Raw genomic sequence first — 13,588 nt, 5'->3', positions numbered from 1 at the left:
TGTGTGTGTGTGTGTGTGTGTGTGTGAGTACTTCTTTTTACTCTTCCTGCGACTTAACCTAAAAAAAACAAACAAACTGTCATTTAAACAAAAGTTTGTACAAATTTGCGAGACGTTTTATTGGCAGACCCTAACAGGCCAACAGGCCAACAGGCCCGGCTGGTGTTGGCCAAGTCGGCGCATTCAAATATGCTGTAATACTGAAACGACGTGTGACAACACACCGACTTGTTGCTGCCCTACCATAACCCCACACCCCACCCCACCCCACCCCACCCCCCCCCTCACGCCGTCCGCCCGCGCTTTATAGACCCAAACACGCGTCGTGTTATTGGGAGCTTAGTTTATAGCTTAATTTTAAGTCTTAGTTTAATTACGGCTGAACTAAACCTATAAAAACTCTTTGCTCTTTGTCTTGTCTAATTGTAAATGTTGTTTTGTTTGTGTTTGTTGTTGTTGTTGTTGTTGTTGTTGTTGTTGCTTTTAGGCCAATTTGTGGTTTGTTCCTGTGAATGCGTTCTCATACATATCGATTTCTTTTGAAGGGGTTTATGGGGCGGGTAGGGGAAGGGGGGTAGAGCCACCTGTGCCCAACCCCACCGACCAACCGCCCGCCCACTGATGTGACCCGCATTACTGATACTTTCATGTCTCGAGCGAGGTGACAACCAGATTGTGAAACACGCTCGCCGATTCGCTCATCATGGCCGCCTGGCCGCACGAATCGCTGCCGCTGCTGGGCGGCGTCGGTGTGCCCAGACGCAGTGCATCCATGATGACCTCGAAGTCCTTTTGATTCTGATTCATATCGAAATTGACCAGCTCCAAGTGATCAGCTGTGCCTGTGCTGGCGCTGCAGCTGCCGCTCAGCTTGATCCGTTTGCTGCTGCTGCTGCCGCTGCCGCTGCAGCTCTGCTGCTCGCCAACGCTGAGACCCACAACATCCAAGGGACAATCCTCGATGGCCGATATGAGACGCTGCGGCGGTATATAGAACTGTGAGAGCGCCTCGCGCACCAAGCGATCGCTCTCGTCCTCGCTGTTGCTGCGCAAACGCTTCCTTGACGCCGAGAGTGCCGCACGTTCCAGCTGTTCGGCACCTTGTGTTATCTCCGGATCGATAAGCGGCATCGGTGCATTTATTGCGCTCAGCTCGCGATCGAGTATCTCCAGATCGTTAACCAGATTACTGTTCGACAGTTGACGTTTGCGTGCCGCAACAGCGGCGGCTGCGGCGGCGGCTGCGGCAGAAACGGGCACAATCGAGGCGGAGGCGGAGGAGGAGCTGGAGGATGAGGAGGAGGAGGAGCTGGTTAACCCACCGTTGCCATTTGGGCTGGGCGTGGCACCAGCGTGACGCATTAGCTGCGCCGATTGATGGTTCTCAATCGAGCAAATTGTGCGTGCGCCGTTGACATCGCCGTACGTTGATTTGTTGTTGTTGTTGTTGTTGTTGTTGTTGTTGTTGTTCAGCGGCTTGGCATCGTCCATGTTCGGCTGGAAGAGGTTCTCACGCGCCAATTCCGTGCTGCTGTTTTCGGTTCTGTGAGAGAGCCAAAGAGAAAGAGAGAGAGAGAGAGAAAGTGATGGGGAAAGTTAGTTGAGTTTTGTGAAAAGGCATTGGCAAAACGGTATATAAGGTAAATACGAGAAAAACCTGTGCGACAATCAAACGCACACATACGTCACACATGCGAGTGTGCGTGCGCGTGTGTGTGTGTGCGTGTGTAAAAGTGCGTAATTAGTTAACGATTACGAGCATCGATAACATTCGTTGCAATAACTAATCTTAATATCGATAACAATCCCTAAGCTTATCGATAACACACTTTCATCGTATATCGATAACAATATTTTCAAAATATATCGATAGGTTAGTTGTGCAGCATGTAACTACATTTCGATAACACTCCTCATGTTTATCGATAGCACATTTTCATCGTCTATCGATAACACTATTTTCATAATATATCGATAAATACATTAGTAAATGTTTCAAGTCAAACTTTCTATACCGCTCTATATACGAGCTGTATTCCGATAACATTGCAATAATCTATCGTTAGCATATTTATCACCTCACAGCTCACATCAATATATTATTATTAAGAAATTTCAATAATATATCACAATTGGCATTCATTTTGATCCGATCTCAGTTACATAAACGTCTCGAAAGTCCATTAACGAGCTAATGATCGATCAGCTATCGATAACTTTTTTTTTTTTATTACCAAATCAATCAACTAACAGTAGATGCTGCTGCACAACTCGTTTATATCGTGCATTATCGATAAACGCATAAGCCCTGTCTATCGCAAGCACATATACTATCGAAATGTGGGCGTGGCAATTAAGGGCGTTTATCGCCTATCGATGACTCATCGCCAGCAAAAGCTCTTTCAAAGCCAAAAATTGTTAAAGGAAGATGAAAAACAAAAACAAAAAACCCTGCCCCATATTACAAGCGCCACCCCGCTGCTGCCCCCCCGCTGAAAGTCAACAGTGTCAAACAGTGTGCGTGTGAGTGTGTGTGTGTGTGTGTGCGTATCGCACTTTAATTAACTGGGCCAACTGAGCGCCGCTTGGAGCCAGTTAAAACAGGCAACAGACGCCGCTGTTGTCCAGCGGGACGAGGAGGTGAATTTCAGCTAATTTCTCTTTCAATAAAAGCGCTTGACACGCCCCAACCCCCTCCCCTCCCCCACCCCCTTTTGGCTGCACATAGTGCCAAAAGCATTTGAAGAAGCAACAAAAAAAAACACAAAATACAAATGTGAATTAAAGCAGCAAAGGTAGAAGACAAAGCCAACAGAAAAAAAAAGAGTGGAACGACGGCAACGCATTAAAATGCGCAGCTCAGCATGTCAATGCTCACTATTAAAGCAGAAAAGAGCAACAAACAAACACAAAGACACTCACACGCATGCACACATGCACACGAAGCTCAACGCACGCACACACACACGCATACATACACGCACGCACTCAATAACGGACAAGAATGGCACGAGCAAGGTGCAGGGGGGGAGGGGGGGAGGCGCTTGACGGAGTTGGCGGCGCAAGGGGCGCGCGAAAAAAAAATGAAAGCGAAAGTACATTGTACGTAGGAATCTGTACAAAAACGAAATAAAATAAATCAAAATACAGAAGCAGGCACGACTAGCATATGCCCCTGAATGTGAAATATATCTTCATATATATATATATATATAACATATACATATATTTAATTATTTATATATTTATTTCCATATATGTCATCATTTAATTTAATAGAAAATATTTTGTGCAACAATTAAATACACATGTGTCGCTCTCAACACACACTTTGTTATATGCCCTTTGCGCTTATTGCAGGGTATTAACATAACATAATACAAAACGGCGAAACGCTGAAGAAGCAGCGCTAACAAATCGCGCGCTACAAAGCTTTATAAAAACCAAAACCAGAAAGCGTACAGCAACAATTCAACGTAACAAAGTCAAAGAGAGCGCGGGGTTAGGAAGCAAAGCAGTCAAAAAATAAAAGAGAAGAAGAAAAAGTATATTAGTTTAGTTGTTGCTGTTATTGCCTGTTGACTGTGTTGCGCGCAGCACCGTTAACTTGATATGTTTTGGAAGGGTAAAGAGGAACAGGCAGGCAGGCCGCTGCTTAGTGGAGATGGGTGGGGGGGGGGGGGGGGGGGGGGGGGGGGGGGGGGGGGGGGGGGGAGGGGGGTGCTTGCTTTTCGCTTGGTAGAAATGGGAGCAACGACAGCGAATCAGCAGTCGAAAGGGTAAGCGGCAAAAGCAGCGGCTCACTGACCAAAAATAAGTTGCCAACAGCAGATGCAGAGCAAAAGGCACAGCAGAGCGTAGTAAATGCTGCTGCAGCAGCAGCAGCAGCAATGATTGCACAAGTGACCCCAAAATAAAAGTTGCCAACTGCAGTTGTCTGCGGGGGTGTTGGCAAGGGGAAATTTGAATGCTCTGCGCTGTCATGCTCAAGTGCTTTATCCATCATATTATGTAAATGTTCATATTTAAGAGAGCATGATGAAGAAAGAGAGAAAGAGAGAGAGAGAGAGAGAGAGACAGAGAGAGAGAGAGAGAGAGAGAGCCCTATTCCCATTCAATGTCTGCCAGCTGCGAAAGAAGCTTTAAATTTAGAACAAATCAACACTTTGGCGCTGCGGCGGATCACAACATATGACAACATCAAAGCGCTCAAGCTTTACACTTGACTGCGCTTTCGAGTTCTTCTTTGACAGCAATTAATAGTAATAAAGCTTTTATCAATGCTTTGGGATGCCGCCGCTGACATTGAGTAGGTAAAAAGCCGCAGCAGCAGCAGCAGTAGTCACATACTAAGAGTGCGACAGTGAGAGCGTGCGCTCAATCACAAGTGTAAAGGCGTCTGTGTGGCGTCTGTGTGGCGTCTGTGTGTGTGTGTGCGTGCGTGTGTGTGCTTTCAATGTGTGCGTCTGCATGGCATGCGACCGATAAGCAAACGGTATTGTCCACTCTGCTTCAATAGCAAACTGACTGACGTGCGCGATTGGGAGGGGGGAGCTTTGCTTATTACTTGTTGTTGGTTTTTTTTGTCTTTTGTCTTATCTGTGTTTTCGTTTTGCGCACGTTTTCTCGATGGGCTGTGGCGAAATATGCCGCTGTCTCGTTGTGTGTGTGTATTTGAGCGCTTGGCAGGGGGGAGGGGAGGGGGGAGCATTGCTACACGCAGGCCAACGCACACAATTCTCATGAAAATTGGGGCACCTGTTTGTGCCCGCACCTACCTCGTCCGCCTCCTCCTCGCCGTCATATTACGGCGTTCTGCTTTTGTGGTTTTTCGAGTTCAAGGCTATTAACTGGCATATTTATAAATTATCCATCATTAGCTATGGAAAGCGCGATGTGATCCTTAACAAAAGAACGTGTTAGGCGAATAAAAAGAAACAAGTGTGCAGAGTTAAGGACTGGGAAATACCCTGTAATTAGCAATGATTTCATTTGGGGCATATAAAATGTTATCTAAAAATCCCGTTAAATTTCGAAGTTGTGTATACATGCATACATACGAGAAGAATTGGAGGAAAATAGAGACGGACAAGTTATCGAATCAAATAAACTGGTTCGTTCTGCAGACAGACGAATTATACATACGTACATGCATACATGCAAACAAACATACAACATACAATAATACATACATGCTTGCGTACAAACATTCATACATACACAAATACTTGCTTAAAGGCATCGAAAACGTCTCCATCTGCCTCTTACATAGATATGCATGCATGTGTGCGTATGTATGTATGTGCGTATGTGTGTGTCTGTGCATGTACATTCGCACAACTCAATTATGCACTCTGCTTCTTTTTTCTGCTATTTTTAATGAGTACAGGGTATAAAAATGAACAAGTGGAGCAGCGCCAGCAGCAGCAGCAGCAGCGCCAGCAGCGTAGTCTAAAAACGTTAAATAAAAAATGTCACACAATCGAACGGCAAGTGCAAAAAAAAAAAAAAAAAAAAAAAACGAAAAAGCAAAGAAAGGGGAACACCGCGACGACAACGTAGCAGTAGAAGCAGCAGAGGCGCAAACGGTGTGACGAAGAAGAGCGGGAAGAGACGGACGAGAGGCAGCAGGCAGCAGGCGGCAGGCGGCGCAAAGTCGCAAATGTAGGACGACGCGCGTTCTTTGGCGCGCTGTAGGGGTCGGTCGCAACGAACCGCAGGAGGCGGCGTATGTCAGCGACAACTTCATTTGATGCCAAAGGGCAACGATAACCAAACCCCACCCCCACCCAACCACACTGCACCGCACAGCAAACCCAACCCAACCCACCCGCCGCCAGCAGCAGCTTCCCCATCCAAAATATTCTCCTTAACCACACTTTACTGTTGCTCCGTTTCGCTTCGCGTGATATGCTGGCTGGCCATGCAAATTGAATTTAAAGCGATTTTAAAGAGCGAATTCGCTGCGTTTCGGAGTGGATTTCGCTGCTAGTCTCTCTCGCTCCCGCTCTCACTCTTACTCTCACCCTCTCTTTTGCACTTTGTACGTTATTGCTTATCAGCCATTAACTGTTAATATGTTTCAATGTGTGTGTTTGTGTACACTGATAAGCAATTACAAATAGCAACAACTATGCAAAAATGCAAAGCGCGCGCGTGTCGTCAGTTATAAAGAAAAACCTAAGATTGTTACAAGCCCATATTAAAACATTGCGTGGACTTTACAAAATTCCACTCACAAAGGTGAAAACTGGGCAAAGGGGGTTAAACATTTATATTTATAATTATAATTGAATAACAGAAAATATGTGAACACTTGACCATAGCCGGACATAATTACATATATACATACATGCATACATGCATACACAGACCTACACAAGCACACGCAAGTATGAGTGTATATACATATACACACATACAATTAAAAATGTACACATACACGCAAGTGTGTCCATATTTAAGCAGTCTTCAATCAGGCACACAGCCCCTTCCCAACCCACCCGCGCACAATTCTAATTGTATAATCTAATTGTTCTAGAATCTAGATGCTTTAAATGCGCGCCCAGACACAGACACATACATATGCAAATGGCACACCCCCCACGCTTGACTGACCGTCTGTGTGCGTGCGTCAGTCTCAGTCTGTCTGTATGCGTGTGTGTGTAAAGTAGGCAATCGCAGCTTGTGGTGCAATCGTTACCGAATAAATGAGATGCTCAACAAAAGCAGACGCCAAAGCCAAAGCCAAAGCAGCCACAGCAACAACAACAGCCGTCATAGAAACAACAACAACAACAACGGACAATATTATGGCAGAAAAACGTCATCGCAGTCGCGAATTATTACGACGCCGCAAAATGGGGCGGTGGGTTACAAAATGTGTGCAAAGAGCAAAGTGAACAAACGAACGAAAAAGAGAAGGAGCGCGGCGAACGCCGCTCTAGCACGCTCGCTCGCTCGCTCGCTCGCCCTCTCTCTCTCTCTCTCTGTCTACTTCTGTGTGTGTGTGCATGTATGCCTGTGTGTGAGTGAATGCGTTTTGTTTTGTATTACGGTACAAGGGGGAGTATTTAACGTAAGATGCGGTAAGCAATGGAAATATTCGTTAAAATAGCAACAAAAATATATATATAAAAATAGCGATTGGATAACAGATTCAAATCGATAACAAAGTGTGCTGCTAAAAAGGCAAGGTATGTATGTATGTATGTAAATACATATGTATGTTACACAGCAATGTTAATAATGTAAAGTGCATAATATACATGTACATATACGCTCGTGAATGCATTTTGTCATTTTCTTTTATAAATTTCTCCGATATGCATTACACGCCTGCTTTTTTCTCTCTCTTTTAATTAAATTATCGATTACTGCTGCTGCTGCTGCATGGCAACTTCAAAGTAATAAGCACATAGGCATGCATTTCATACAAGCGTACATACACATATGTAACAACATGCATATACATAAACAGACTTGCACACACACACACATACATACATACATAAATATATATGCAAGCGTCTCGCTGGAGAAAACATGTCAAACAAAGCAAAAACGGAAACGCAGCACACGAAACGGCAGCAAAAGCAGCGCCAACAATGACGCCGACGCCGACGTCGCGACAGCGACAGCGACCAACTCTATGCCAAGAAGAAGCGAATCAAAAGCCAAAAGGAAAAACCGCGATTGCGTTGAATTAAGTGTTTGACTGCGCGCAAAAAAAAAAAAAAAACAACTAAATAAGAGCTTCAATTGTATGTGTATGTATGTGTATGTATGTGTGTGTGTGTGTGTGTGTGTGTGTGTGTGTGTGTGTGTGTGTGTGTGTGTGTGTGTGTGTGTGTGTGTGTGTGTGTGTGTGTGTGTGTGTGTGTGTAGTAACGGCATTTTATTTGTTTTCTCTCCTTGCAGGCGCGCTGAAGCAAGTGAAACAAAGAGGAAGCGCAATAGGAACAGCGACGTCAACGTCGACGTCGGCAGCAAAAAGAAAGCCAAAGCGCCGCAATGTCCATCGCGCTAGATGATGATAGATGACAGTTGGGGTGCGGGTGCGCGATATCAAACGAGGGCGGGTTGCGGGGCGGCAAGTCGAAGTGAAGTCGGTACGCCGTAAAATCTTGACACGCGTCCGTAGGCAAAAGGCAATATTAAATACGACGTAACAGTGTTAACAGTAAGGCAAATGGCAAAGCCAGTGAGAAAATACAATTAGACTCTGCAAAAACAAAGAAAATACACGAAAAAAACAAAAAACAACACAAGCAACAACAAATTCTGTACTGTGACGGAGCACGGCAACACTGGGCCAAACTATTTAACGGTAAACACCAGCACAGCGACAGCAACGGCAGCAGAAGCAGCAGCAATGAGAAAGAAGAGAGAAAAAAAAACAACAACAACACAAAAGCCCAGCTGCATTAAATACACTTGCAGAGCGAATCAAGCAAAGCTGCTTAAATGGTAAGGCATACAATTTATTTTTAAATAACAGTAATGAGCATAATTAATTTTTATAAATGTGTGTGTGTGTGTGTAATCATAGTTCACTCGACCCTAAGAGAATGATTTGTCGATAACGAGAAACTCTTATCGATATGCATTTTAGAAGCATATTCAATGGCAGGCACGGCTACACATACAAACATACATATGTACATACATGGAAGCACAACAGTCATGCCGTCTGTTCCCGCAGGGCACACAGTTTTCTTGTTGCTGCTGTTGTTGTTGTAGCATTGATGCTTGGTGCGAGAGCGTAGCGCGCCAAAGAGCATAAAAATGCAGCGACAGCAGCAGAAGCAACAACAATAAAAACATACACACACACACATACATACATACATGCATAGCTCGTAATGATCAGAAATGCAGCAAAAACGCAATTTCCAATTGCACTCGAAAATAATTGACAAGTATTTCAAGATCAGCAGAAAATGCCATCATTTTTTTTAACTTCTTCTTCTTTTTTTTTTAAGCTTCGGTTTTCATCTGCAGCAGAATTTCTCTAGTAATTGTATTTTGTGTGTGTGTGTGTTGTTAAAAGGTTTAATAACTCTTTGACTCTGTATGGCTATAAATAATAACACGCACGCATACATACATACATACGACATGCTAATGTCGCTGTGTTCGTGTACGTGTACGTGTGTGTGTGTGTTTGCAAAGTCTGAAGGTTTTGGTTGCGTTTTCTGCTGCCTGCTGTTGTTGTTGTAGTAGTAGTAGTAGTAGTAGTAGTTGGCCTGTGCTGGCTGTGGCTTGTGGTATTGCATGTGTGTGTGTGTGTGTGTGTGTATTTATGTGTAGCTTGTGGTGTGTGTATATGTAGCGTCTAGAGGTGCACCAACAACAACAACAACGTTTCTTGCTATCATCGCTGCTGTCGTTGTCGTTGTTGTTGCTGCTGTTGCTGCTGCTGTTATGGTTGCTTTTTGTTGCAAGTGGAACGTGATTATTTCAACGAGCGCAACGTTTTTTAGCACACACATACACACAGCTATGCACAATGTGTGTGTGTGTGTGTGTGTGTGTGTGTGTGTGTGTGTGTGTGTATGTGTGTGTTTCTACAGCTTGCTTTGATTTCTTTTGGTTTTTTGTTACTGCTGCTGCTGCTGCTGCTGCTGCTGCTGTTGGCAGTAAATCGCGCTATCTGCGAAGGTTGTTCCCCACTGTATTTGGGTGTGCGCGTGTTGTTGTTGTCGTTGTTGTTGCCTTTTAAGTTTTTCGTTTTACGTTTCGTTTCTGTGCGCTGCTGTCTTCTAATTTGCTTGCACTGAGAGATTGACAGCAATAACTTGATTATTGACTATCGTGCGTAAGCGATAATTGCGATAAATTTATGTGCCCAATTTCTGTCTCTCTTTCTTGTTGTTATCGCATCTCAGCTGCGCGCGTGTGTGTGTGTGTGTGTATTACATGCATGTATAAAGTTTTTGTGTGTATGTGTGTGTGTTGGACAAAAGCCAGTTACATATATTTGAAAATTGTGAAATAGGTTAAAATGATGCGTCTATGTTGCAGCTGGTTAGGTTATAGAGGGTATCTTTCAGTCGTTCACATTCGACTAGCTGCTTTTGTTAGTGTAGTGCAGCTGCTTAGAGGGTATCTTTAAGTCGTTCACATTCGACTAGCTGCTTATGTTAGTCTCGTGCAGCTGCTTAGAGGGTATCTTTTAGTCGTTCACAATCGACTCGAGCACTCCGGCTGCGCTGCTGGCTCTCATCTTTAGCTGCTGCCGCTGCCGCTGCTACATACACACGCCCTGCCCTTCTTGACGGCGACAGACGAACGAACGAACGAACGAACGAACGGACAGACAGACAGATCGACCGACCGACAGACAGACAGACAATTTTAGTTGGCTCGCCTGCTGCTGGCTGCGTGTTGTTTTTTTTTTGTTTTTGTTTCACTCTCTTTCCTTTTCTAGTTGCTGCCTTCGCTGCGCCGCCGTCTTTCGCTTCGTTTCGTTTCGTTTTGTATGTTGTGTCGTTTCTGTTTCTGTTTGAACTGTTTGCCATTGTTGTTGTTATTGTTTAATGTCTCTTGAGTATCTGGCCTGAATGCAACAAAAAAAAAAACTTAAAGAAATACTGTGCACGTTCGCTATAATGAACTAATTGTAGTCAAGCTGGTAACCACCCCCCACCCCCCTCACCCTACCCACCACCAATCTACAGCCTGCTTTCACACAAGAGCGAAAGGAAATAAACATACGTATAGACAAATTTTGCGCGTTCATTTTAACGACTGACCACTGTACATGTGCAGCGCTGGGCTTATTGTCCGCAGGAAGCGGCGACTAGCTACGATTGCCGTTGACCGCAGCCCAGCTCAAACGGAAATATCCTTAAGCGCGCGCGTCAAGTTACACGCAGTACAAACAAAACTGAACGAAATACTTGTGCGAGCGTTGCCACGTAGTCATACAAAAAAAAAAATGTTAATAGGCACTGTTAAACTTAACAGCATTTACATTGATCTGCTCTGTTGGCCTTATATTTTTCTCATACATATTTTCTCTTCTAAGCTTAAAATAGCTGCATGCGCATTTACATCGTTTATATTTAGGCATATTTCGGCTATTTTAAGCAACAGCATCAATTCACCCCTCTCTCCCCCCCCTCGCTCACTCTCTCTTGCTACACACGCACTTTGGCCTTTCGCAAACTGCGAAGGTTGCACACGCTCACGCACAAACTTGAAAGGGCAATCGTATGAGCAAACGCGTGGGCTACGCTCCCCGCTAAGATGCCAATTTAGCCTTTTTTCAATTGCGCCTAAAGAAAAAAGTTCAAGATATTTATAGACTTGAGGTAAATGTTAAGTTCACATCTCAGGTGTGTGGGGGTAAAAAAAAGTTACGTTTTATTGTCCTGTATAAAAATAGAGTATTGCGCAGTCGGCGCTCTCTTTTGGTGAGCTATATTTTCCTCGGCTAGTTTTAGCTTTTTTTTTTAGTTTGTTTGCCAAAAACTGGCAATACTGGCACGTTCTTTTAGCTTATAATCATAGCACACATACACATATATAAGCATATATGCATATATGTGTGTGTGTTTTTTTTTTCTTCTGCTTCTCATTCTTTTACTTACTTTGGCAAATTCTGGAGGTAACGCATTTGCTTCTCGCGTCGCAGCTCATCGGTGAGTCGGCAATAGGTGTTATTGATGCAAACGCTGCGCCGCAAGTTCGCCTCAGAGTCCTTGATGCGCTCCAGCTTGTGGGCGCACAGCTGCAGGATGCGTTTGCGCTCCTCGCGCTGACGCAGCTTGGGCGAGATCATTGGCACGCGCGACCGATGATGATGATAGCCAATCGGCGGTGAGCAGCGCGGCGGTCCAAACATGTCCGAGTCATCATCGCTGCCGTTCGCTGCATTTGTATTGGTTGGCAAGGTCATTGTGCGATGTGTCTGTGTCTGTGTGTGCGTGTGCGTGCGCGACTGCGATTGCAAGTGTGTGCGTCTGAAACGCATTCAAAGCTCTGCTGTGGACTCTTCCAAGTCTCGCTCTCTCTCTTTTCTTTTAACTTCTGCTGCTGCTGCTGCTGCTGCTGCTTCTTCTTCTTCTTCTTGCTTAGTTGTTGCTGCTGCTGCTTCTTCCCACTGCACACAAGGTAAACCACAAATCGTTCATATGCCGCGTCACAGTGTCTGTTTATTTTTGTTTTTATTTTATTTTTATTTGTATTTGTTTTTTTTTTTTTTTAATATTGTTTTTCACTTTTTAAAATTTTTTTTTAATGTTTTTAGTTTAATGTTCTCTCTCTCTCAGTAAAATGTCTTAGTGTGTGTTTTTTATGAGCACACTTTGTTTTAGAAAATTTTTGGATTCGGCAGGAAGCAACTTTTTTTTTGCAATTACAACACGCGCGTGTATGCGTGCGTGCGTGTGTGTGTGCGTGTCTGGTCTTGACTCGACACGCTGCGTGCTGCGCTGCCGCTGCGTGAGATTTCACTTTGCTTTTGCTGTTTGATTGTAATGTGTATGTGTGTGTGTGTGTGTGGCCCGTTATGTTTCGTTAATTTTGCATTAATACGCACACTTTTTGTCTTTTACCGTATTTGTATTTACCTCCAAATTCAAAATAATCCAGGACTTTTGAATTTCTGCGAGGAAAAAGAACCCAACAAAAATGCAAAAAAAAAAAAAAAAAAAAAAAAAAAAAACACACAAATATATATATATATCTATATATATTTATAACTGTTCAGTTAGGCACACAATTGACAATTGCAATTCAAGTTGGCAGCCTTTCTTTTTGACTTAATTATGTTTAGTATTTTTGTTTGTTTGTAATTTTTTGGTTTTTATTGTTCATTTATTTAACGCGCGGCGTCTTCAGGCGGTGGGCAGTGCAAGTGCAGTTTTTGGAGGGCTTAAAGGGGGCGCGGGCCAAAAATGAAGGGGTACGACAATAGCCGACGTACACAAAGTCAAGGGGGAAGAGGCACAATAGTCTTTTTACTAATTGCTTGATTTGTTGTTTTAATTAAGTTTTTTGTTTTTTTTTGGGCAATTGTAGGCGCCTGTTGAGGTTGCGTGATTGTGAGAGAGAGTGAGAGAGACAGCGCGGAACGTGTAAGTTGGGGAGCGCGTGGTATTTTGTTGTTGCGTTACTTGTGTTGTTACTAGGCCGAACTTTGCCGCTGCCGCTTGCACGTCCGCACAGTTCTCGCGTTCGATGTGAACTGAAAATTGAATGAATGAAGCGCACGGGCTTTAGCTGGCTGGCATCAGGCAGCAGAGGCATAGGCAGCGGCCGTAGCAGCGGCAGCAGCAGCAGCAGCAGCAGCGACGGCGGACGTTTTGTTTGCCTGGCAGCAACGTCGTCGTCGTCGTCGTCGTCGGCAGCGCGCACAGATGTTCAACCAACTTCGGCTCGGCCGCTGCCGGCATCGCTGCCGAACGTACAAACGGAAGTAGCAGCCAGCAGAGACGTCGTCGGCTAACCTAAGCTGAGCAGAGCAGAAGCACCAGAAGCCAAAGAGCGCAAAGAGAGCCTTGCTATACAGCATAAAGAGCGCATTGCATGGCGTACGTGCGTGCTGTGCTCTTTATGTTGAGTCTGTATATGTGCGAAT

The 13,588-nt window shown here is 44.4% G+C and overlaps 1 protein-coding gene across 1 annotated transcript; it reads right to left on the bottom strand.

The window, feature by feature from the left end:
* Positions 1-301: 301 nt before the first annotated feature.
* On the bottom strand, positions 302-12,206 carry LOC115768003 (uncharacterized protein DDB_G0271670). The gene is made up of 2 exons (XM_030712413.1): positions 11,598-12,206; positions 302-1,543 (listed from the first exon to the last, which is right to left on the bottom strand). Exons 1-2 carry the CDS (start codon positions 11,978-11,980, stop codon positions 646-648), a joined length of 1,281 nt encoding a protein of 426 aa, XP_030568273.1. The 5' UTR covers positions 11,981-12,206; the 3' UTR covers positions 302-645.
* Between the last annotated feature and the right edge of the window lie 1,382 nt (positions 12,207-13,588).

Source organism: Drosophila novamexicana, unplaced genomic scaffold (genome assembly GCF_003285875.2).
Source record: "Drosophila novamexicana strain 15010-1031.04,08,12 unplaced genomic scaffold, DnovRS2.1 tig00001554-arrow-arrow-pilon, whole genome shotgun sequence".
Classification (NCBI taxonomy): Eukaryota; Metazoa; Arthropoda; class Insecta; order Diptera; family Drosophilidae; genus Drosophila; species Drosophila novamexicana.
The sequence above is the reverse complement of the archived record's forward strand: the minus strand, read 5'-3'. Positions and strand labels throughout refer to the sequence as shown.

Bases quoted from the DNA above. Each gene is read 5' to 3' on its own strand.
- LOC115768003 (XM_030712413.1), bottom strand. From the start codon at position 11,980: ATGCGTTTCAGACGCACACACTTGCAATCGCAGTCGCGCACGCACACG. The intron at 1,544-11,597 runs GTAAGTAAAAGA...GCTCTCTCACAG, and splicing joins TACCTCCAGAATTTGCCAAA to AACCGAAAACAGCAGCACGG.